This window comes from Oncorhynchus gorbuscha, unplaced genomic scaffold (assembly GCF_021184085.1).
Source record: "Oncorhynchus gorbuscha isolate QuinsamMale2020 ecotype Even-year unplaced genomic scaffold, OgorEven_v1.0 Un_scaffold_1868, whole genome shotgun sequence".
Taxonomy (NCBI): Eukaryota; Metazoa; Chordata; class Actinopteri; order Salmoniformes; family Salmonidae; genus Oncorhynchus; species Oncorhynchus gorbuscha.
Genome location: NW_025746525.1, coordinates 48,779 through 71,584, shown reverse-complemented (window position 1 = coordinate 71,584; position 22,806 = coordinate 48,779). Strand labels below are relative to the sequence as shown.

Below are 22,806 nucleotides of genomic sequence, written 5' to 3'. Positions count from 1 at the left end.
TAGCTCAAATTAAGATCCTACATCTGTATGTACTGTGTTTTATATATGATTAAAGTGGTAGCTAACAGTAATATAGCAGAGAATCTGTCTGACTGACTAGCTGGCTGACTGGTTGTAATCTCTCGGACAGACACAAGATTTTGGTTCTGGGTTGATGAGATGAGGGTTGGTCGAGACACCTAGTTTTAGAGCCATTGTTGCCTCCATTAATACCCAGGAATTGATTAAAAGGAAATCATCAATGCCCATTAACCCCACTCATATGGACTGGCCTGGTCTGACCCCACTAATATGGTCTGGTCTGACCCCACTAATATGGTCTGGTCTGACCCCACTAATATGGTCTGGTCTGACCCCACTAATATGGCCTGGTCTGACCCCACTAATATGGTCTGGTCTGACCTCACTAATATGGACTGGTCTGACCCCACTAATATGGCCTGGTCTGACCCCACTAATATGGTCTGGTCTGACCCCACTAATATGGTCTGGTCTGACCCCACTAATATGGCCTGGTCTGACCCCACTAATATGGTCTGGTCTGACCCCACTACTATGGTCTGGTCTGACCCCACTACTATGGTCTGGTCTGACCCCACTAATATGGCCTGGTCTGACCCCACTAATATGGTCTGGTCTGACCCCACTAATATGGTCTGGTCTGACCCCACTAATATGGTCTGGTCTGACCCCACTAATATGGCCTGGTCTGACCCCACTAATATGGTCTGGTCTGACCCCACTAATATGGTCTGGTCTGACCCCACTAATATGGTCTGGTCTGACCCCACTAATATGGCAGGAGACTATAGTGTGGCCAAGATTGAGGGAAAGATGGCAGCTGGATGACACAGGCTAGGCTTCAAGGGCTCATGGGGCTCTGGTCAAAAGTAGTGTACAGTAGGGAATAGGGTGCAATTTGGGACACGGTCACTCGATGTGCCCTTTAAGTTCCTGCTGTAGTAGTATGCAATGTATCCACTAGAGACCATTGTATATCAGTAGAATACTAGTGATGGAGACTTGCTGCAGCCAGATCATTAGTGTAAAGGTTTACAGCGTCCCAGCGGAAAGAAAACACATATCTATAAAACTGAAACTTTTCAGGAAATTAAAAAAGAGCCATATTCTACCATTTATGAACATACAATCACAAAACTTAAAAAGCTATTTTGAAATGTATGTTATTGGACCTGGAGTCATGAACTGTTCAGTGTACATAAAGGACCATCATGTTAGTAACAGTAACCATGCAGGTCCCTCAAGATATTTCTTCCCTCCCCTGTTCTTTACAATCTGTTACTCAGTCGGACAAACTTTGTTGGATGAAAATCTGGAGTTTTTCTGTGAAAAATGTCGTTCAATATGGTGTTCACTGCCTCCATCTGCTGGCTCAATGGACCTCACTGCTTTACAATAGAATAGAACAGGACAGAACAGAAGAGAAAGGAACAGAACAGAACAGAATAGAATAGAACAGGACAGAACAGATGAGAATAGAACAGAACATAACAGAACATAATTTAATAGAATTTGCAGGGTGGAGATAAAGTACCCCAGTATGAGTCATAATACCCATAAAAACTAGCGGTCAATCAAGGAAATGGTTCCAATAATTTCCCCACCATTAATTTTTCCCATAGAGTATTTTAGAAACACTTAAAATAAAAGTTGTGGTTCGTGTAGGCTTACCCTGGTGTTATTTTTGATAACTGCGTAAATCTCTCTAGGACAAGGTGACTTTTATCAATACATTTGCCAAAAATTAAATGCTAATTAGTGGCTAATGTGTCTATCATAAACTACACATGCCATGAGGATCTGGACGGGACTGCTGAAACGAATCAAAGGTAAGAACCTCTGGATTAGCTATCTAAGGTTAGCTAAATGTGTCATGTTTTGTCATTTATTATCTTGTCTTGTCCCTGTGCTTCCTTCTATTCGTTTCCCTCTGCTGGTCTTATTAGGTTCTTTCCCTCTTTCTATCCCTCTCTCTCCCCCTCCCTCTCTCACTCTCCCGCTCTCTCTTCTCTCTATCGTTCCGTTCCTGCTCCCAGCTGTTCCTATTCCCCTAATCAATCATTTAGTCTTCCCACACCTGTTCCCGATCCTTTTCCCTGATTAGAGTCCCTATTTCTCTCCTTGTTATTCGTTTCTGCCCTGTCGGTTCCTTGTCTAGAATTCACCGTGCTGTGTTTGTGTATCGCCCTGTCATGTCGTGTTTTCCTCAGATGCTGCGTGGTGAGCAGGTGTCTGAGTCTGTTTGGTTCAAGTGCCTTCCCGAGGCAACCTGCTGTTCACCTGCTGTTCAAGATCGAGTCTCCAGTTTGTCCTCGTCTTTTCGAGTGAAAGTTGTGTTTTTTGATTGTATTTACTTTACTGGATTAAAGACTCTGTTTTCGCCAAGTCGCTTTTGGGTCCTCTTTCACCTGCATGACAGAAGGAACCGACCAAGGAATGGACCCAGCGACTTCAGACGCTCGTTACACTGCCGTCGAGATCCAAGGAGCCATGCTCGGCAGACACGAGCAGGAAGTGTCTGCTGCTCGCCATGCCGTGGAGAACCTGGCCGCTCAGGTTTCCGACCTCTCTGGACAGTTCCAGAGTCTACGTCTCGTGCCACCTGTTACTTCCTGGCCTGCCGAGCCTCCAGAACCTAGGGTTAATAACCCACCTTGCTACTCCGGGCAGCCCACTGAGTGCCGCTCCTTTCTCACGCAGTGTGAGATTGTGTTCTCTCTCCAACCCAACACATACTCTAGAGAGAGAGCTCGGGTTGCTTACGTCATTTCACTCCTTACTGGCCGGGCTCGAGAATGGGGCACAGCTATCTGGGAGGCAAGGGCTGATTGCTCTAACAAGTTCCAGAACTTTAAAGAGGAGATGATTCGGGTTTTTGACCGTTCAGTTTTTGGTAGGGAGGCTTCTAGGGCCCTGGCTTCCTTATGCCAAGGTGAACGGTCCATAACGGATTATTCTATTGAGTTTCGCACTCTTGCTGCCTCTAGTGAGTGGAACGAGCCGGCGCTGCTCGCTCGTTTTCTGGAGGGACTCCACGCAGTGGTTAAGGATGAGATTCTCTCCCGGGAGGTTCCTTCAGATGTGGACTCTTTGATTGCTCTCGCCATCCGCATAGAACGACGGGTAGATCTTCGTCACCGGGCTCGTGGAAGAGAGCTCGCATCAACGGTGTTTCCCTGCTCCGCATCGCAACCATCTCCCTCCTCTGGCTCAGAGACTGAGCCCATGCAGCTGGGAGGGATTCGCATCTCGACTAAGGAGAGGGAACGGAGGATCACCAACCGCCTGTGCCTCTATTGCGGAGTTGCTGGACATTTTGTTAATTCATGTCCAGTAAAAGCCAGAGCTCATCTGTAAGCGGAGGGCTACAGGTGAGCGCAACTACTCAAGTCTCTCCATCAAAGTCCTGTACTACTTTGTCGGTCCATCTACGCTGGACCGGTTCGGGTGCTACATGTAGTGCCTTGATAGACTCTGGGGCTGAGGGTTGTTTCATGGACGAAGCATGGGTTCGGAAACATGACATTCCTTTCAGAGAGTTAGAGAAGCCTACGCCCATGTTCGCCTTAGATGGTAGTCATCTTCCCAGTATCAGATTTGAGACACTACCGTTAACCCTCACAGTATCTGGTAACCACAGTGAGACTATTTCTTTTTTGATTTTTCGTTCACCGTTTACACCTGTTGTTTTGGGTCATCCCTGGCTAGTATGTCATAATCCTTCTATTAATTGGTCTAGTAATTCTATCCTATCCTGGAACGTTTCTTGTCATGTGAAGTGTTTAATGTCTGCCATCCCTCCCGTTTCTTCTGTCCCTACTTCTCAGGAGGAACCTGGCGATTTGACAGGAGTGCCGGAGGAATATCATGATCTGCGCACGGTCTTCAGTCGGTCCCGAGCCAACTCCCTTCCTCCTCACCGGTCGTATGATTGTAGTATTGATCTCCTTCCGGGGACCACTCCCCCTCGGGGTAGACTATACTCTCTGTCGGCTCCCGAACGTAAGGCTCTCAAGGATTATTTGTCTGTGTCTCTTGACGCCGGTACCATAGTGCCTTCTTCCTCTCCGGCCGGGGCGGGGTTCTTTTTGTTAAGAAGAAGGACGGTACTCTGCGCCCCTGCGTGGATTATCGAGGGCTGAATGACATAACGGTTAAGAATCGTTATCCGCTTCCCCTTATGTCATCAGCCTTCGAGATTCTGCAGGGAGCCAGGTGCTTTACTAAGTTGGACCTTCGTAACGCTTACCATCTCGTGCGCATCAGAGAGGGGGACGAGTGGAAAACGGCGTTTAACACTCCGTTAGGGCATTTTGAGTACCGGGTTCTGCCGTTCGGTCTCGCCAATGCGCCAGCTGTTTTTCAGGCATTAGTTAATGATGTTCTGAGAGACATGCTGAACATCTTTGTTTTTGTCTATCTTGACGATATCCTGATTTTTTCTCCGTCACTCGAGATTCATGTTCAGCACGTTCGACGTGTTCTACAGCGCCTTTTAGAGAATTGTCTCTACGTAAAGGCTGAGAAGTGCTCTTTTCATGTCTCCTCCGTTACTTTTCTCGGTTCCGTTATTTCCGCTGAAGGCATTCAGATGGATTCCGCTAAGGTCCAAGCTGTCAGTGATTGGCCCGTTCCAAGGTCACGTGTCGAGTTGCAGCGCTTTTTAGGTTTCGCTAATTTCTATCGGCGTTTCATTCGTAATTTCGGTCAAGTTGCTGCCCCTCTCACAGCTCTTACTTCTGTCAAGACGTGTTTTAAGTGGTCCGGTTCCGCCCAGGGAGCTTTTGATCTTCTAAAAGAACGTTTTACGTCCGCTCCTATCCTCGTTACTCCTGACGTCACTAGACAATTCATTGTCGAGGTTGACGCTTCAGAGGTAGGCGTGGGAGCCATTCTATCCCAGCGCTTCCAGTCTGACGATAAGGTTCATCCTTGCGCTTATTTTTCTCATCGCCTGTCGCCATCTGAGCGCAACTATGATGTGGGTAACCGTGAACTGCTCGCCATCCGCTTAGCCCTAGGCGAATGGCGACAGTGGTTGGAGGGGGCGACCGTTCCTTTTGTCGTTTGGACAGACCATAAGAACCTTGAGTACATCCGTTCTGCCAAACGACTTAATGCCCGTCAAGCTCGTTGGGCGTTGTTTTTCGCTCGTTTCAAGTTTGTGATTTCTTACCGTCCGGGTAGCAAGAACACCAAGCCTGATGCCTTATCCCGTCTGTTTAGTTCTTCTGTGGCTTCTACTGATCCCGAGGGGATTCTTCCTTATGGGCGTGTTGTCGGGTTAACAGTCTGGGGAATTGAAAGACAGGTTAAGCAAGCACTCACGCACACTGCGTCGCCGCGCGCTTGTCCTAGTAACCTCCTTTTCGTTCCTGTTTCCACTCGTCTGGCTGTTCTTCAGTGGGCTCACTCTGCCAAGTTAGCTGGTCATCCCGGTGTTCGAGGCACTCTTGCGTCTATTCGCCAACGCTTTTGGTGGCCGACTCAGGAGCGTGACACGCGCCGTTTCGTGGCTGCTTGTTCGGACTGCGCGCAGACTAAGTCGGGTAACTCTCCTCCTGCCGGTCGTCTCAGACCGCTCCCCATTCCTTCTCGACCATGGTCTCACATCGCCCTAGACTTCATTACCGGTCTGCCTTTGTCTGCGGGGAAGACTGTGATTCTTACGGTTGTCGATAGGTTCTCTAAGGCGGCACATTTCATTCCCTCGCTAAACTTCCTTCCGCTAAGGAGACGGCACAAATCATTATCGAGAATGTATTCAGAATTCATGGCCTCCCGTTAGACGCCGTTTCAGACAGAGGCCCGCAATTCACGTCACAGTTTTGGAGGGAGTTCTGTCGTTTGATTGGTGCGTCCGTCAGTCTCTCTTCCGGGTTTCATCCCCAGTCTAACGGTCAAGCAGAGAGGGCCAATCAGACGATTGGTCGCATACTACGCAGCCTTTCTTTCAGAAACCCTGCGTCTTGGGCAGAACAGCTCCCTGGGCAGAATACGCTCACAATTCGCTTCCTTCGTCTGCTACCGGGTTATCTCCGTTTCAGAGTAGTCTGGGTTACCAGCCTCCTCTGTTCTCATCCCAGCTTGCCGAGTCCAGCGTTCCCTCCGCTCAAGCGTTTGTCCAACGTTGTGAGCGCACCTGGAGGAGGGTGAGGTCTGCACTTTGCCGTTACAGGGCACAGACTGTGAGAGCCGCCAATAAACGCAGGATTAAGAGTCCAAGGTATTGTTGCGGCCAGAGAGTGTGGCTTTCCACTCGCAACCTTCCTCTTACGACAGCTTCTCGTAAGTTGACTCCGCGGTTCATTGGTCCTTTCCGTGTCTCCCAGGTCGTCAATCCTGTCGCTGTGCGACTGCTTCTTCCGCGACATCTTCGTCGCGTCCATCCTGTCTTCCATGTCTCCTGTGTCAAGCCCTTTCTTCGCACTCCCGTTCGTCTTCCCTCCCCCCTCCCGTCCTTGTCGAGAGCGCACCTATTTACAAGGTACATAAGATCATGGACATGCGTTCTCGGGACGGGGTCACCAATACTTAGTGGATTGGGAGGGTTACGGTCCTGAGGAGAGGAGTTGGGTTCCGTCTCGGGACGTGCTGGACCGTTCACTCATTGATGATTTCCTCCGTTGCCGCCAGGATTCCTCCTCGAGTGCGCCAGGAGGCGCTCGGTGAGTGGGGGGGTACTGTCATGTTTTGTCATTTATTATCTTGTCTTGTCCCTGTGCTTCCTTCTATTCGTTTCCCTCTGCTGGTCTTATTAGGTTCTTTCCCTCTTTCTATCCCTCTCTCTCCCCTCCCTCTCTCACTCTCCCGCTCTCTCTTCTCTCTATCGTTCCGTTCCTGCTCCCAGCTGTTCCTATTCCCCTAATCAATCATTTAGTCTTCCCACACCTGTTCCCGATCCTTTTCCCTGATTAGAGTCCCTATTTCTCTCCTTGTTATTCGTTTCTGCCCTGTCGGTTCCTTGTCTAGAATTCACCGTGCTGTGTTTGTGTATCGCCCTGTCATGTCGTGTTTTCCTCAGATGCTGCGTGGTGAGCAGGTGTCTGAGTCTGTTTGGTTCAAGTGCCTTCCCGAGGCAACCTGCTGTTCACCTGCTGTTCAAGATCGAGTCTCCAGTTTGTCCTCGTCTTTTCGAGTGAAAGTTGTGTTTTTTTGATTGTATTTACTTTACTGGATTAAAGACTCTGTTTTCGCCAAGTCGCTTTTGGGTCCTCTTTCACCTGCATGACAAAATGTAGTAATGAATAGATTAATAAATTGGAAAACTGTTTTTAAATTGACAAATCTGTGAACTGTCTTGTGCACATTTTAAATTGACACAAAACCTGTTACCAAAGATGTCAGCTACAGATGACGTGCAGGATTTGTAGTCTTGCATGATACCGAGTCTAGGACCAAAAGCTGAAGCTGGAGACTCATATCTCCCTCTCACTAGCTTTAAGCACGAGCTGCCAGAGCAGAACAGAACAGAACAGAACAGAATAGAACATAACAGAATAGAATAGAATAGAACAGAACAGAATAGAATAGAACATAACAGAATAGAATAGAACAGAACAGAATAGAATAGAATAGAACATAACAGAATAGAATAGAACAGAACAGAATAGAATAGAATAGAATAGAACATAACAGAACAGAATAGAACATAACAGAATAGAACATAACAGAACAGAACATAACAGAACAGAATAGAACATAACAGAACAGAATAGAACATAACAGAACAGAACATAACAGAACAGAAATTATTAGAACAGAATAGAACATAACAGACTAGAACATAACAGAACAGAATAGAACATAACAGAACAGAACATAACAGAACAGAAATTATTAGAACAGGACAGAACAGAATAGAATAGAACATAACATAACAGAATAGAACAGAACAAAATAGAATAGAACATAATTTAATAGAATTTGCAGGGTGGAGATAAAGTACCCCAGTATGAGGCATAATACCCATAAAAACTAGCGGTCAATCAAGGAAATGGTTCCAATAATTTCCCAACTATTAATTTTTCCCCATAGAGGATTTTAGAAACACTGAAAATAAGAGTTGTGGTTTGTGTAGGCTTACCCTGGTGTGATTTTTGATAACTGCGTAAATCTCACTAGGACAAGGTGACTTTTATCAATACATTTACCAAAAATGAAATGCTAATTAGTGGCTAATGTGTCTATCATAAACTACACATGCCATGAGGATCTTGACGGGACTACTGAAACGAATCAAAGGTAAGAATCTCTGGATTAGCTATCTAAGGTTAGCTAAATGTAGTAATGAATAGATTAATAAATTGGAAAACTGTTTTTAAATTGACAAATCTGTTAACTGTCGTGCACGTTTTAAATTGACACAATACCTGTTAGCAAAGATGTCAGCTACAGATGACGTTTAGGATTTGTAATCTTGCATGATACAGAGTCAAGGACCAAAAGTTGAAGCTGGAGACTCATATCTCCCTCTCACTAGCTTTAAGCACCAGCTCACAGAGCAACTCACAGATGACTGCACCTTTACATAGCCCATCTGTAAATAGACCATCCAACTACCTCATCCTCATACTGTATTTATTCATTTATCTTGCTCCTTTGCACCCCAGTATCTCTACTTGCTCATTCATCTTCTGCACATCTACCATTCCAGTGTTTAATTTCTATATTGTAATTACTTCACCACTATGGCCTATTTTTTTACCTCACCTCCCTTATCCCACCTCATTTGCACATGCTGTATATAGACTTATACTACTGTATTCACTCGGTACCGGTGCCTCGGTGACTCTGTACCGGTGCCTGGGTGACTCTGTACCGGTGCCTCGGTGACTCTGTACCGGTGCCTCGGTGACTCTGTACCGGTGCCTCGGTGACTCTGTACCGGTGCCTGGGTGACTCTGTACCGGTGCCTGGGTGACTCTGTACCGGTGCCTGGGTGACTCTGTACCGGTGCCTCAGTGACTCGGTACCGGAGCCTCGGTACCTCGGTGCCTCGGTGCCTCGGTGACTCTGTACCGGTGCCCCTGTATAAAGCCTCGTTATTGTTATTCTTATTGTGATACTTTGTATTATTACTTTTATTTTAGCCTACTTGGTAAATATTTTCTTAAACTGCACTGTTGGTGAAGGGCTTGTAAGTAAGCATTTCACGGTAAAGTCTACACTTGTTGTTTTCGGTGCATGTGACAAATCAAGTTTGATATGATGTCTAGTTTGATGCTAATTAGCATTTTAGAATCTGAGAGCGAATAGAGAAGAATATATTGATAAAAGTCACCTTATCCGATAGAGATTGACATGGTTATCAAAACGTCACACCAGGGGAAGTCTACACGATACACAGCCCTTATTTGAAGTGTTTCTAAAATCCCCAATGGGAGAAATGAATGGTGGAAAAAGGTTTGGAACCATTTCCCTGTTTGACCTCTAAGTTTAATGGGTATTATGACACCTCCACCGTGGGGCTCCTCTGTCCAGTGTCTGTGTTCTTTGCCCATCTTAATATTTTATTGTCTTAGATATGGCTTTTTCTTTGCAACTCTGCATAGAAGGCCAGCACCCCGAAGTCGCCTCTTCACTGTTGACGTTGAGACTGGTGTTTTGCGGGTACTATTTAATGAAGCTGCCAGTTGAAGACTTGTGAGGCGTCTGTTTCTCAAACTAGACACTCTAATGTACTTGTCCTCTTTCTCAGTTGTGCACCGGGGCCTCCCGCTCTTTCTATTCTGGTTAGGGCCAGTTTGCTCTGTTCTGTGAAGGGAATAGTACACAGCGTTGTACAAGATCTTCAGTTTCTTGGCAATTTCTCGCATGGAATAGCCTTCATTTCTCAGAACAAGAATAGAATTTCAGAAGAAAGGTGTTTGTTTCTGGCCATTTTGATGATGCTCCAGACACTCAAATGATGATGCTCCAGACACTCAACTAGTCTAAAGAATGCCAGTTTTATTGCTTCTTTAATCATAACAATATTTTTTAGCTGTGCTAACATAATTGCAAAAGGGTTTTCTAATGATCAATTAGCCTTTTCAAATGATAGACTTGAATTAGCTAACACAACATGCCATTGGAACACAGGAGTGATGGTTGCTGATAATGGGCCTCTGTACATTTATGTAGATATTCCATAAAAATTCTTAAAGTTAAAGTTTCCAGCTACAATAGTCATTTCCAATGTTAACAATGTCTACACTGTATTTCTGATAAATTTTATGTTATTTAAATGTGCAAAAAATGTTTTGTTTTATTCACAAACAAGGACATTTCTATGTGACCCCAAACTTTTGAACAGTATATTAAAATAAATAAAAATTGAAAAATATTTGTATTTATTTAAATGTTTTTATGAATATCACTAGCAATAATGGAATAAACAAAATGTGTATTACATATCCACAGTAGAAAAGAGGTGTCATGCTGGTGAAAGAGGACCCAAAAGCGACTTAACAGAAACAGAGTTTATTAAAGTCCAAAACGGAATAACAGAAATCCTCTAGACTTGTAGAGGGGAAACAACTGGAGAAGCGGCCACAGACTGCAGGTCGCTTCGGGTAGGCGCAGGCCGTAGTCGACTGAGACACCTGCTCACACGCAGCATCTGATGAAGGCACAAAACACGACAGGACAGGGTGATACACAATCACGGCAAAAACACGACAGGACAGGGCGAAACGCAATCACGGCATGGTGAATACAATACAAGGAACCGACGGGACAGGAACGGATCACAAAGGAATAAATAGGGACTCTAATCAGGGGAAAGGATCGGGAACAGGTGTGGGAAGACTAAATGATGATTAGGGGAATAGGAACAGCTGGGAGCAGGAACGGAACGACAGAGAGAAGAGAGAGCGAGAGAGTGAGAGAGGGAGGGGGAGAGAGAGGGATAGAAGGAGGGAAAGAACCAAACAAGACCAGCAGAGGGAAACGAATAGCATGGGGAGCACAGGGACAAGACATGACAATAAATGACAAACATGACAAGAGGAGAATATATTATTTTATAAATGTGTATGTTTTTTTTCTCCAATTCCTATTATTGAGCAAATCACACTTTCAAAAAGCACCCATTGCTTCAAGGGCCGCTGGCTGCTGATAGGCTTTCTTGACTTTACATTCATTTTTGCCAACACATCCTTGTTGTCTTTAATCTCTGTTTTACCAGCTGAACAGATGCTCTTAGTGAACATGTTTTTGAGTTACCTTTCTAGCTAATTGGCTATGTTAGGGTTTACAGTTCTCTTCCAATTAGGCTATCATGTGTTGAGGTCAAAACTATCTACCAAATCTATTCAGTTGAAAATGTTGATTACTTCTCCTTGACATGATCATTCACCAGATGACGAGACAAGATACAATACATGATGTTTTTAAATATATTTTTGCCAACATGTGATTGGGGTTCCTTGGTCTCCGGTTTGCCTGGCAGGTGGTCTCTGGGTAAGAAAAGGTTGAAGACCCCTGCCAAAGACAGTGCAGGCTGAGTCCCTGCCCGAAAATAATTTATCCCCCGCCCCTCATCCTCTCTGTTGCCATGGAAGCACCAGATCTAGCACTTGATTGGCTTGCATGGGTAAGCACGTGCTAGATGAGGCTTCAAATATGACAACAGGCCCAGGTATAATTATTGCAGAGTCGAAGCAGTGTTCGTTAACGTGGTTTGTGGTGTTGATTAGCTCAAATTTTTTTTGATGAATATATGAAGGCAATAGGTGAAGTATTACCTTATTAAATAAAGCAGTTTAAAAAAATGAAAGACAATGTTGCATTTCGATCTAGAACCTTACTAAAGTTGATTAGATAAATATCCGTTTGTTTCACAGGTGTGGGTTTTGCTACTCGGCAGATGGGGAATATGGCGAAGCCCAATTTGCAGTTCAGCATCGACGACGGTGTAATATCAATGAAATCCCAGAGCACTTTCAAAACCACAGAGGCCAAGTTTAAATTGAATGAAGAATTCGACGAGATGACTGCAGATGACAGGAAAACCAAGGTGGGTGCAGGAGCCACACTATAGACATGCCGGTTGTTACAGTAGTGTGGTTTCCAAGTGATTGTAAAAAAATGAAATTACTTTAAAATTTAGTGATTTGTGCCCTCCTGACATTACTCTATTTCCAGACTCTGATGACCTTTGAAAACGGAAAACTGGTGCAGAAACATACTTGGGACGGCAAGACTACCACGCTCGAGCGGGAGTTGCAAGATGGAAAATTGATTGCGGTAAGGTTTAATGTCCTGCTTGCTATTCCCTTCTCTGCTTGGTTTGACATAAAATATACGTTTTTCTTAAGCCTATTTTGCAATGTCCATGCTTGATATTGCAATATTGTTCAATGTTGCATGTGATCATCATTATGCAATACACGTTGTCATTTTGTAAATTGCGTTCTCCCGGGGTTACCAACAAGGATGGCACGCGTTTTTACGCGCTAATGTGTTCAAAATATCTAGTATTGTTTTGGCTGGTAAGCGTGGCTTGATAAGCACTTGCAGTCATGTGCAACACTCTTAATTATTTTAAACTAAATGATTAATTGGTAATCGAGTGCTAATAAACCCAATGATTTACATAAACCTGGGATTGCTGCTGCATGTGTTGTCATTGCCATTGCGAGGCTTTGCTGCCACCGGTCCGCCATAGCCACTATCCAGTAGGACCAGTCCTCCATAGGAATGAATGAATGCATGTTTTTTGGGGGGTTGTGGTGGGTACAGTAACATCAGTTTCCTTAAAGTAATTTATAATGCATTATTTAGCTCACATAATGTAAAGTGCCTGTTATAGAATAAATTAATATAGATTCCAACATGTATTTGGTGGTTTGTTCATCACTGAATGTGTCAATACATTTTGAGTTCTCGGTTCTGAAACTTGTTGTCATTACATGACCTAAAGCGTGTACTGCTCTCTATTCCAGAAATGTGTAATGGATGATGTGGTGGCGCTGAGGACCTATGAGAAAGAGGTGTGATTCCAGTCTGCTGAATTGAAGACCCCCACCAGCAAATCAAAAACATGCATGTTATCTGTTCAATACCTACCATGTTAAATTCACTGACTCAATTGGTACCAAAATCCCATGAAGCTTTCAATAAAGTCAGTTCTGCTTTGTGAAAAGTGGTATTTCCTTCATTGCAATATGTAGGCCAGTTTGGAGGCTGAGGCCTATTCAGCAAACGTAATCCATGTGGATTACAAATGGGCAAATCTCTGGTCTATCCTGAGTACTTCGGTTGTAGGTGGTGCTAACATTCAATACATTTCAGTGTCAATTTTTCTCCAATAAATTAATGTTGGCTTACTTTGAGCACGCTACACTGAGTGTTCCTGGCAAAATACATTGATTTCACACTACCACTACCTATTCTGAGAACTGGTGACCAAGTAGAAATGTCCAACTGACCATTTGTCTACGATGAAAAACTGCCATGACTGACTAGTGGGTTAACTAAACCCTGGATGCCTTCATATTAGCGTCCTGCTGCTAACTAGCTATTACACAACTTTAAAACCTGAATTTCTTTGCTTATTTAGGACTGTTCTATTCTGAGAACTTTTCAGCAGCATTCAGGTGCTTCTGAATATGACTACTGGGACCAGTGGTCTGCCCAGTGGTACTGTTGCTGTTATGACTGCAGCGTTGCTGTTTGTTCCAAGTGTTTCTACGAAAGGTGTTTCATTATTTCAGAACATGACTTGATGTCACCCCCGAAAACAACTCCAACTAAAGCCAGAAAACGACAGAGGATTGAGTATTACATTACTCCTGCATAATTATGCACCAAATATTGCCATTGAGGTTCACCATCGCCTTGATATGCTGTCAGACTCAAAAATCAGCCACAGATTATTGAGAAACGGCGACGTGACCGAATCAACAGCCTGACTGATCTCAAAAGACTTGTGCGTTTGAGAAGCAGGTAGGGTACAGTACAAGTGTGTATATATATATATACCATACAGACATTAGATTCATAGAATAATCTCAACTTCTGCCTTTTCTACATCTTTGGTTAGGATTTATTTTACAAGTAACACAATCTAATCGAATGTTTGCCTTTTGTCACAGGGATCGTCAAAATTGGAAAAAGCTGAAATGTTGCAGATTACTGTAGATCATTTGAAGATGATACATGCTGCCAGCGGACAAGGTGAGTCAATACCAAAACGATACAAAGATGTGATTTAAGATGAAAGCCTGTAAAGTGATAGGTAAATTTCTAGAAAAACTTCTGCATATTTGTAGGGAACGAGCCATATCCTCCAAGCTCCACCACAGAATTAGACCAAGTGTCGCAATGTCCTTTAGTTCCTCTAGTGTAGTGCTCTGTATACTCCTGTGTAATTCCTGTTCCTGACCCTCTGCCTCCCTCTCCTGGTAGGGTATTTTGAAGCCCACGCCCTGGCCAAGGACTACCGCAGCCTGGGCTTCAGGGAGTGTCTGTCAGAGACGGCCCGCTACCTAAGCATCATGGAGGGCTGGAACAGTGTCGACCCACTCCGCGTACGCCTGGTCTCTCACCTCAACAACTACGCCTCTCAGAGACATCCACACTGGATTGACTGGACACCCTGGACAACTAGCCTGGGGCTCCGCTTTGAGGACACCCTCCGCCCACCTGCCACACCCCCTCTTACCACTCCCCCAGGGATGGACACTAGCCCCCCACAGTACCAGCAGCCCACCCTGCTCCATCTCAATGTCATCCCCCTGTTCTACTGATACCTCAGTGACCTCCAGACTCAGGGTGCCCCCCCAATGACAATCTACCCCTGGGGCTGGCCCTGTCAGTCTAAGCCTCCAAGCTCAAAACCACTACCCCTCCTCTCCTCCCAGTCTTCCTTCTCCTTCACTACTTTCCCCGAGTGTCCCCGGCAGCCCTCAATTCTGCAGGCTCCTCCACAGCCCTGAGAAATCAGCCGTACAGGCCCTGGGGGACAGAGATCGGGCCATCTGAACTCTTGTGATCATCAGGACCGGAAGGCAACAACTTATATCCCCGCCATCCTGCCTCCCCCCCAACCCGCCTCCCCCCCCCAACCCGCCTCCAGGACTACCTTACATGATGACTCCTTGCTGTCCCCAGTCCACCTGGCCATGCTGCTGCTCCAATTTCAACTGTTCTGCCTTACTATTATTCGACCATGCTGGTCATTTATGAACATTTGAACATCTTGGCCATGTTCTGTTATAATCTCCACCCGGCACAGCCAGTAGAGGACTGGCCACCCCACATAGCCTGGTTCCTCTCTAGGTTTCTTCCTAGGTTTTGGCCTTTCTAGGGAGTTTTTCCTAGCCACCGTGCTTCTACACCTGCATTGCTTGCTGTTTGGGGTTTTAGGCTGGGATTCTGTACAGCACTTTGCGATATCAGCTGATGTACGAAGGGCTATATAAATAAATTTGATTTGATTTGTTGTGAGCCCAGATATGGCCTCCAAGGTAGGAAAGAACTGACTATTGTTTCATGTCCACAAAACTGATTTCATTTGGTTCATTATCAGAGTGCACTAAGAGAAGGGTTTTGGGGTATTTGTAGGTCAAATATAATATTGTAAAAATAGAACTCCTGCAGCTTTGAAAGGGAACAAATACACCTGCAATGTATCACAAATAGAGTTAAACATGACCTGGATCTGCTAATACTTTAGTTATGTCTATATGGGATTGTCGAACATGCTTTATATAGAAAGCAACTTTGAAAAAATGTAGTTTTGTAATATTTTTGTACCAATAAACTGAGTTTGTAAGAAGATTGCATGTTTTTCTTAATCAATGCTCAGGATTCATGTGTTTTACCTATGAACTGTTGTGGAGCTTAGTATGTTGTCCACTTCTCACATCACTTCAAATAAAATAATTTATCAGTTTCAACTGCCTCATTCTCTTGGTTTTAGGTGAATGAAGGAGTTGCATACAGATGTTGGCTCTTCATTTGATCACTCTTCTGTTGCTGAGTGTTGTCCTACACAGCAGGAAATTCAAACTTGTGTTGTATTTGAGCTTTAAAAAGACTTCTGAAGTGTAATTTCCACATTGAAATTTCAGACTTGATTTGCCCTGCAGAAAAAGGTATCAACCCCTACAAAAATGTCCATGAATTATAATCTGTTCTATTGCTGCAGGATTATTTTCCTGTTGTAACAAACTAGCTCAAATTAAGATCCTACATCTGTATGTACTGTGTTTTATATATGATTAAAGTGGTAGCTAACAGTAATATAGCAGAGAATCTGTCTGACTGACTAGCTGAATGGCTGACTGGTTGTAATCTCTCAGACAGACGCAAGATTTTGGTTCTGGGTTGATGAGATGAGGGTTGGTCGAGACACCTAGTTTTAGAGCCATTGTTGCCTCCATTAATACCCAGGAATTGATTAAAAGGAAATCATCAATGCCCATTAACCCCACTCATATGGACTGGCCTGGTCTGACCCCACTAATATGGTCTGGTCTGACCCCACTAATATGGCCTGGTCTGACCCCACTAATATGGTCTGGTCTGACCCCACTAATATGGCAGGAGACTGTAGTGTGGCCAAGATTGAGGGAAAGATGGCAGCTGGATGACACATACTGAAGCCTGTAGATCACTTTTGACTAGGGCTCATGGGGTTCTGGTCAAAAGTAGTGTACAGTAGGGTATAGGGTGCAATTTGGGACACAGTCACTCGATGTGCTCTTTAAGTTCCTGCTGTAGTAGTATGCAATGTATCCACTAGAGACCATTGTATATCAGTAGAATACTAGTGATGGAGACTTGCTGCAGCCAAATCATTAGTGTAAAGGTTTATAGCGTCCCAGCGGAAATTAAACACATATCTATAAAACTGAAATGTTTCAGGAAATGAAAAAAGAGCCATATTGTACCATTTATGAACATACAATCACAACTTCAAAAGCTATTTTGAAATGTATTTTATTGGACCTGGAGTCATGAACTGTTCCGTGTACATAAAGGACCATCATGTTAGTAACAGTAACCATGCAGGTCCCTCAAGATATTTCTTCCCTCCCCTGTTCTTTACAATCTGTTACTCAGTCAGACAAACTTTGTTGGATGAAAATCTGGAGTTTTTCTGTGAGAAATGTCGTTCAATATGGTGTTCACTGCCTCCATCTGCTGGCTCAATGGACCTCACTGCTTTACAATAGAATAGAACAGGACAGAACAGATGAGAATAGAAATTAATAGAACAGAATAGAATAGAACAGAATAGAAATTAATAGAACAGAATTTAATATAATTTGCATGGTGGAGATAAAGTACCCCAGTATGAGTCATAATACCCATAAAAACTAGCGGTCAATCAAGGAAATGGTTCCAATAATTTCCCCACCATTCATTTTTCTCATAGAGTATTTTAGAAACACTTAAAATAAGAGTTGTGGTTCGTGTAGGCTTACCCTGGTGTTATTTTTGATAACTGTGGCAATCTCTCTAGGACAAGGTGACTTTTATCAATATATTTGCCTGTAATAAAATCCCCCACGGACTTTCTTGAACTGTACTGTTGGTTAAGGGCTTGTAAGTAAAGCATTTCACGGTAAAGTCTACACTTATTGTATATGGTGCATGTGACAAATAAAGTTTGATTTGATGTCTAGTTTGATGCTAATTAGCATTTTAGAATCTGAGAGCAAATAGAGAAGAATATATTGATAAAAGTCACCTTATCTGATAGAGATTGACATGGTTATCAAAACGTCACACCAGGGGAAGTCTACACGATACACAGCCCTTATTTGAAGTGTTTCTAAAATCCCCAATGGGAGAAATGAATGGTGGAAAAACATTTGGAACCATTTCCCTGTTTGACCTCTAAGTTTAATGGGTATTATGACACCTCCACCGTGGGGCTCCTCTGTCCAGTGTCTGTGTTCTTTGCTCATCTTAATCTTTTATTGTCTTAGATATGGCTTTTTCTTTGCAAGCATCCTCTTCGCTGTTGACGTTGAGACTGGTGTTTTGCGGGTACTATTTAATGAATCTGCCAGTTGAAGACTTGTGAGGCGTCTGTTTCTCAAACTAGACACTCTAATGTACTTGTCCTCTTGCTCAGTTGTGCACCGGGGCCTCCCACTCTTTCTATTCTGGTTAGGGCCAGTTTGCTCTGTTCTGTGAAGGGAATAGTACACAGCGTTGTAGGAGATCTTCAGTTTCTTGGCAATTTCTCGCATGGAATAGCCTTCATTTCTCAGAACAAGAATAGAATTTCAGAAGAAAGGTCTTTGTTTCTGGCCATTTTGATGATGCTCCAGACACTCAAATGATGATGCTCCAGACACTCAACTAGTCTAAAGAATGCCAGTTTTATTGCTTCTTTAATCATAACAATATTTTTTAGCTGTGCTAACATAATTGCAAAAGGGTTTTCTAATGATCAATTAGCCTTTTCAAATGATAGACTTGAATTAGCTAACACAACGTGCCATTGGAACACAGGAGTGATGGTTGCTGATAATGGGCCTCTGTACACCTATGTAGATATTCCACAAAAATTCTAAAGTTTCCAGCTACAATAGTCATTTACAACGTTAACAATGTCTACACTGTATTTCTGATCAATTTTATGTTATTTAAATGTGCAAAAAATGTGTTTGTTTTTTTCACAAACAAGGACATTTCTATGTGACCCCAAACTTTTGAACAGTATCAAATCAAATCAAATCAAATTTATTTATATAGCCCTTCGTACATCAGCTGATATCTCAAAGTGCTGTACAGAAACCCAGCCTAAAACCCCAAACAGCAAACAATGCAGGTGTAAAAGCACGGTGGCTAGGAAAAACTCCCTAGAAAGGCCAAAACCTAGGAAGAAACCTAGAGAGGAACCGGGCTATGTGGGGTGGCCAGTCCTCTTCTGGCTGTGCCGGGTAGAGATTATAACAGAACGTGGCCAAGATGTTCAAATGTTCATAAATGACCAGCATGGTTGAATAATAGTAAGGCAGAACAGTTGAAACTGGAGCAGGAGCATGGCCAGGTGGACTGGGGACAGCAAGGAGTCCTCATGTCAGGCAGTCCTGGGACATGGTCCTAGGGCCCAGGCCAGTTGAAACTGGAGCAGCAGCATGGCCAGGTGGACTGGGGACAGCAAGGAGTCATCATGTCAGGTAGTCCTGGGGCATGGTCCTAGGGCTCAGGTCCTCCGAGAGAGAGAAATGAAAGAGAGGAGATAATTAGAGAACGCACACTTAGATTTACACAGGACACCGAATAGGACAGGAGAAGTACTCCAGATAAACAAACTGACCCTAGCCCCCCACATAAACTACTGCAGCATAAATACTGGAGGCTGAGACAGGAGGGGTCAGGAGACACTGTGGCCCCATCCGAGGACACCCCCGGACAGGGCCAAACAGGAAGGATATAACCCCACCCACTTTGCCAAAGCACAGCCCCCACACCACTAGAGGGAAATCTTCAACCACCAACTTACCATCCTGAGACAAGGCCGAGTATAGCCCACAAAGATCTCCGACACGGTACAACCCAAGGGGGGAAACCCAGACAGGCCGACCACAACAGTGAATCAACCCACCCAGGTGACGCACCCCCCCAGGGACGGCACGAGAGAGCCCCAGCAAGCCAGTGACTCAGCCCCGTAACAGTGTTAGAGGCAGAGAATCCCAGTGGAAAAAGGGAAACCGGCCAGGCAGAGACAGCAAGGGCGGTTCGTTGCTCCAGAGCCTTTCCGTTCACCTTCCCACTCCTGGGCCAGACTACACTCAATCATATGACCCACTGAAGAGATGAGTCTTCAGTAAAGACTTAAAGGTTGAGACCAGTTTTATTGCGTCTCTGACATGGGTAGGCAGACCGTTCCATAAAAATGGAGCTCTATAGGAGAAAGCCCTGCCTCCAGCTGTTTGCTTAGAAATTCTAGGGACAATTAGGAGGCCTGCGTCTTGTGACCGTAGCGTACGTGTAGGTATGTACGGCAGGACCAAATCAGAGAGGTAGGTAGGAGCAAGCCCATGTAATGCTTTGTAGGTTAGCAGTAAAACCTTGAAATCAGCCCTTGCTTTGACAGGAAGCCAGTGTAGTGAGGCTAGCACTGGAGTAATATGATCAAATTTTTTGGTTCTAGTCAGGATTCTAGCAGTAGTGTTAGAATCTAGCAGGATTCTAACAGTAGTGTATATATTAAAATAAATAAAAAAAGTGAAAAATATTAGAATTTAAAAAATGTTTTTATGAATATCGCTAGCAATAATGGAATAAACAAAATGTGTATTACATATCCACAGTAGAAAAGAGGAGAATATATTATTTTATAAATGTGTATGTTTTTTTTCTCCAATTCCTATTATTGAGCAAATCACACTTTCAAAAAGCACCCATTGCTTCAAGGGCCGCTGGCTGCTGATAGGCGTTCTTGACTTTACACTCATTTTTGCCAACACATCCTTGTTGTCTTTAATCTCTGTTTAACCAGCTGAACAGATGCTCTTAGTGAAAATGTTTTTGAGTTACCTTTCTAGCTAATTGGCTATGTTAGGGTTTACAGTTCTCTTCCAATTAGGCTATCATGTGTTGAGGTCAAAACTATCTACCAAATCTATTCAGTTGAAAATGTTGATTACTTCTCCTTGACATGATCATTCACCAGATGACGAGACAAGATACAATACATGATGTTTTTAAATATATTTTTGCCAACATGTGATTGGGGTTCCTTGGTCTCCGGTTTGCCTGGCAGGTGGTCCCTGGGTAAGAAAAGGTTGAAGACCCCTGTCAAAGACAGTGCAGGCTGAGTCCCTGCCCGAAAATAATTTATCCCCCGCCCCTCATCCTCTCTGTTGCCATGGAAGCACCAGATCTAGCACTTGATTGGCTTGCATGGGTAAGCACGTGCTAGATGAGGCTTCAAATATGACAACAGGCCCAGGTGTAATTATTGCAGAGTCGAAGCAGTGTTCGTTAACGTGGTTTGTGGTGTTGATTAGCTCAAATTTACAACATGGTCGAGGCATTCGTTGGAACTTGGAAGATGACTTCCAGTGAGAATTTTGATGAATATATGAAGGCAATAGGTGAAGTCTTACCTTATTAAATAAAGCAGTTTAAAAAAAATGAAAGACAATGTTGCATTTCGATCTAGAACCTTACTAAAGTTGATTAGATAAATATCCGTTTGTTTCACAGGTGTGGGTTTTGCTACTCGGCAGATGGGGAATATGGCGAAGCCCAATTTGCAGTTCAGCATCGACGACGGTGTAATATCAATGAAATCCCAGAGCACTTTCAAAACCACAGAGGCCAAGTTTAAATTGAATGAAGAATTCGACGAGATGACTGCAGATGACAGGAAAACCAAGGTGGGTGCAGGAGCCACACTATAGACATGCCGGTTGTTACAGTAGTGTGGTTTCCAATTGATTGTAAAAAAAGAAATTACTTTAAAATTTAGTGAGTTGTGCCCTCCTGACACTACTTTATTTCCAGACTCTGATGACCTTTGAGAACGGAAAACTGGTGCAGAAACAAACTTGGGACGGCAAGACTACCACGCTCGAGCGGGAGTTGCAAGATGGAAAATTGATTGCGGTAAGGTTTAATGTCCTGCTTGCTATTCCCTTCTCTGCTTGGTTTGACATAAAATATGCGTTTTTCATAAGCCTATTTTGCAATGTCCATGTTTGATATTGCAATATTGTTCAATGTTGCATGTGATCATCATTATGCAATGCAGGTTGTCATTTTGTAAATTGCGTTCTCCCGGGGTTACCAACAAGGATGGCACGCGTTTTTACGCGCTAACGTGTTCAAAATGTCCTTTATAGTTTTGGCTGGGAAGCGTGGTTTGATAAGCACTTGCAGTCATGTGCAACACGCTACTTAATTATTTTAAACTAAATGATTAATTGGTAATCGAGTGCTAATAAACCCAATGATTTACATAAACCTGGGATTGCTGCTGCATGTGTTGGCATTGCCATTGCGAGGCTTTGCTGCCACCGGTCCGCCATAACCACTATCCAGTAGGACCAGTCCTCCATAGGAATGAATGACTGCATGTTTTTTGGGGGTTGTAGTGGGTACAGTAACATCAGTTTCCTTAAAGTAATTTATAATGCATTATTTAGCTCACATGATGTAAAGTGCCTGTTATAGAATATATTAATATAGATTTCAACATGTATTTGGTGGTTTGTTCATCACTGACTGTATCAATACATTTTGAGTTCTCGGTTCTGATACTTGTTGTCATTACATGACCTAAAGCGTGTACTGCTCTCTATTCCAGAAATGTGTAATGGATGATGTGGTGGCACTGAGGACCTATGAGAAAGAGGTGTGATTCCAGCCTGCTGAATTGAAGACCCCCACCAGCAAATCAATAACATGCATGTTATCTGTTCAATACCTACCATGTTAAATTCACTGACTCAATTGGTACCAAAATCCCATGAAGCTTTCAATAAAGTCAGTTCTGCTTTGTGAAAAGTGGTATTTCCTTCTTTGCAATATGTAGGCCAGTTTGGAGGCTGAGGCCTATTCAGCAAACTTAATCCATGTGGATTACAAATGGGCAAATCTCTGGTCTATCCTGACTACTTCGGTTATAGGTGGTGCTAACATTCAATACATTTCAGTGTCAATTTTTCTCCAATAAATTAATGTTGGCTTACTTTGAGCACTCTACACTGAGTGTTCCTGGCAAAATACATTGATTTCACACTACCTATTTTGAGAACTAGTGACCAAGTAGAAATGTCCAACTGACCATTTGTCTACGATGCAAAAACTGCCATGACTGACTAG

General features: G+C 43.7%; 2 protein-coding genes and 1 pseudogene across 2 annotated transcripts; all 3 read left to right on the top strand.

Moving 5' to 3' along the window:
• The first annotated feature begins 11,629 nt into the window (after window positions 1-11,629).
• Window positions 11,630-13,150, top strand: LOC124024463 (fatty acid-binding protein, adipocyte-like). Its single transcript, XM_046338366.1, has 4 exons — window positions 11,630-11,738; window positions 11,850-12,022; window positions 12,151-12,252; window positions 12,951-13,150. The coding sequence occupies exons 1-4, from the start codon at window positions 11,726-11,728 to the stop codon at window positions 13,002-13,004; spliced, it is 342 nt and encodes a 113-aa protein (XP_046194322.1). The 5' UTR covers window positions 11,630-11,725; the 3' UTR covers window positions 13,005-13,150.
• A 466-nt stretch (window positions 13,151-13,616) lies between these two features.
• On the top strand, window positions 13,617-14,796 carry LOC124024470 (annotated as a pseudogene).
• A 6,118-nt stretch (window positions 14,797-20,914) lies between these two features.
• LOC124024462 (fatty acid-binding protein, adipocyte-like) lies at window positions 20,915-22,488 on the top strand. Its single transcript, XM_046338364.1, has 4 exons — window positions 20,915-21,074; window positions 21,187-21,359; window positions 21,487-21,588; window positions 22,289-22,488. Exons 1-4 carry the CDS (start codon window positions 21,002-21,004, stop codon window positions 22,340-22,342), a joined length of 402 nt encoding a protein of 133 aa, XP_046194320.1. The 5' UTR covers window positions 20,915-21,001; the 3' UTR covers window positions 22,343-22,488.
• Window positions 22,489-22,806: the final 318 nt, after the last annotated feature.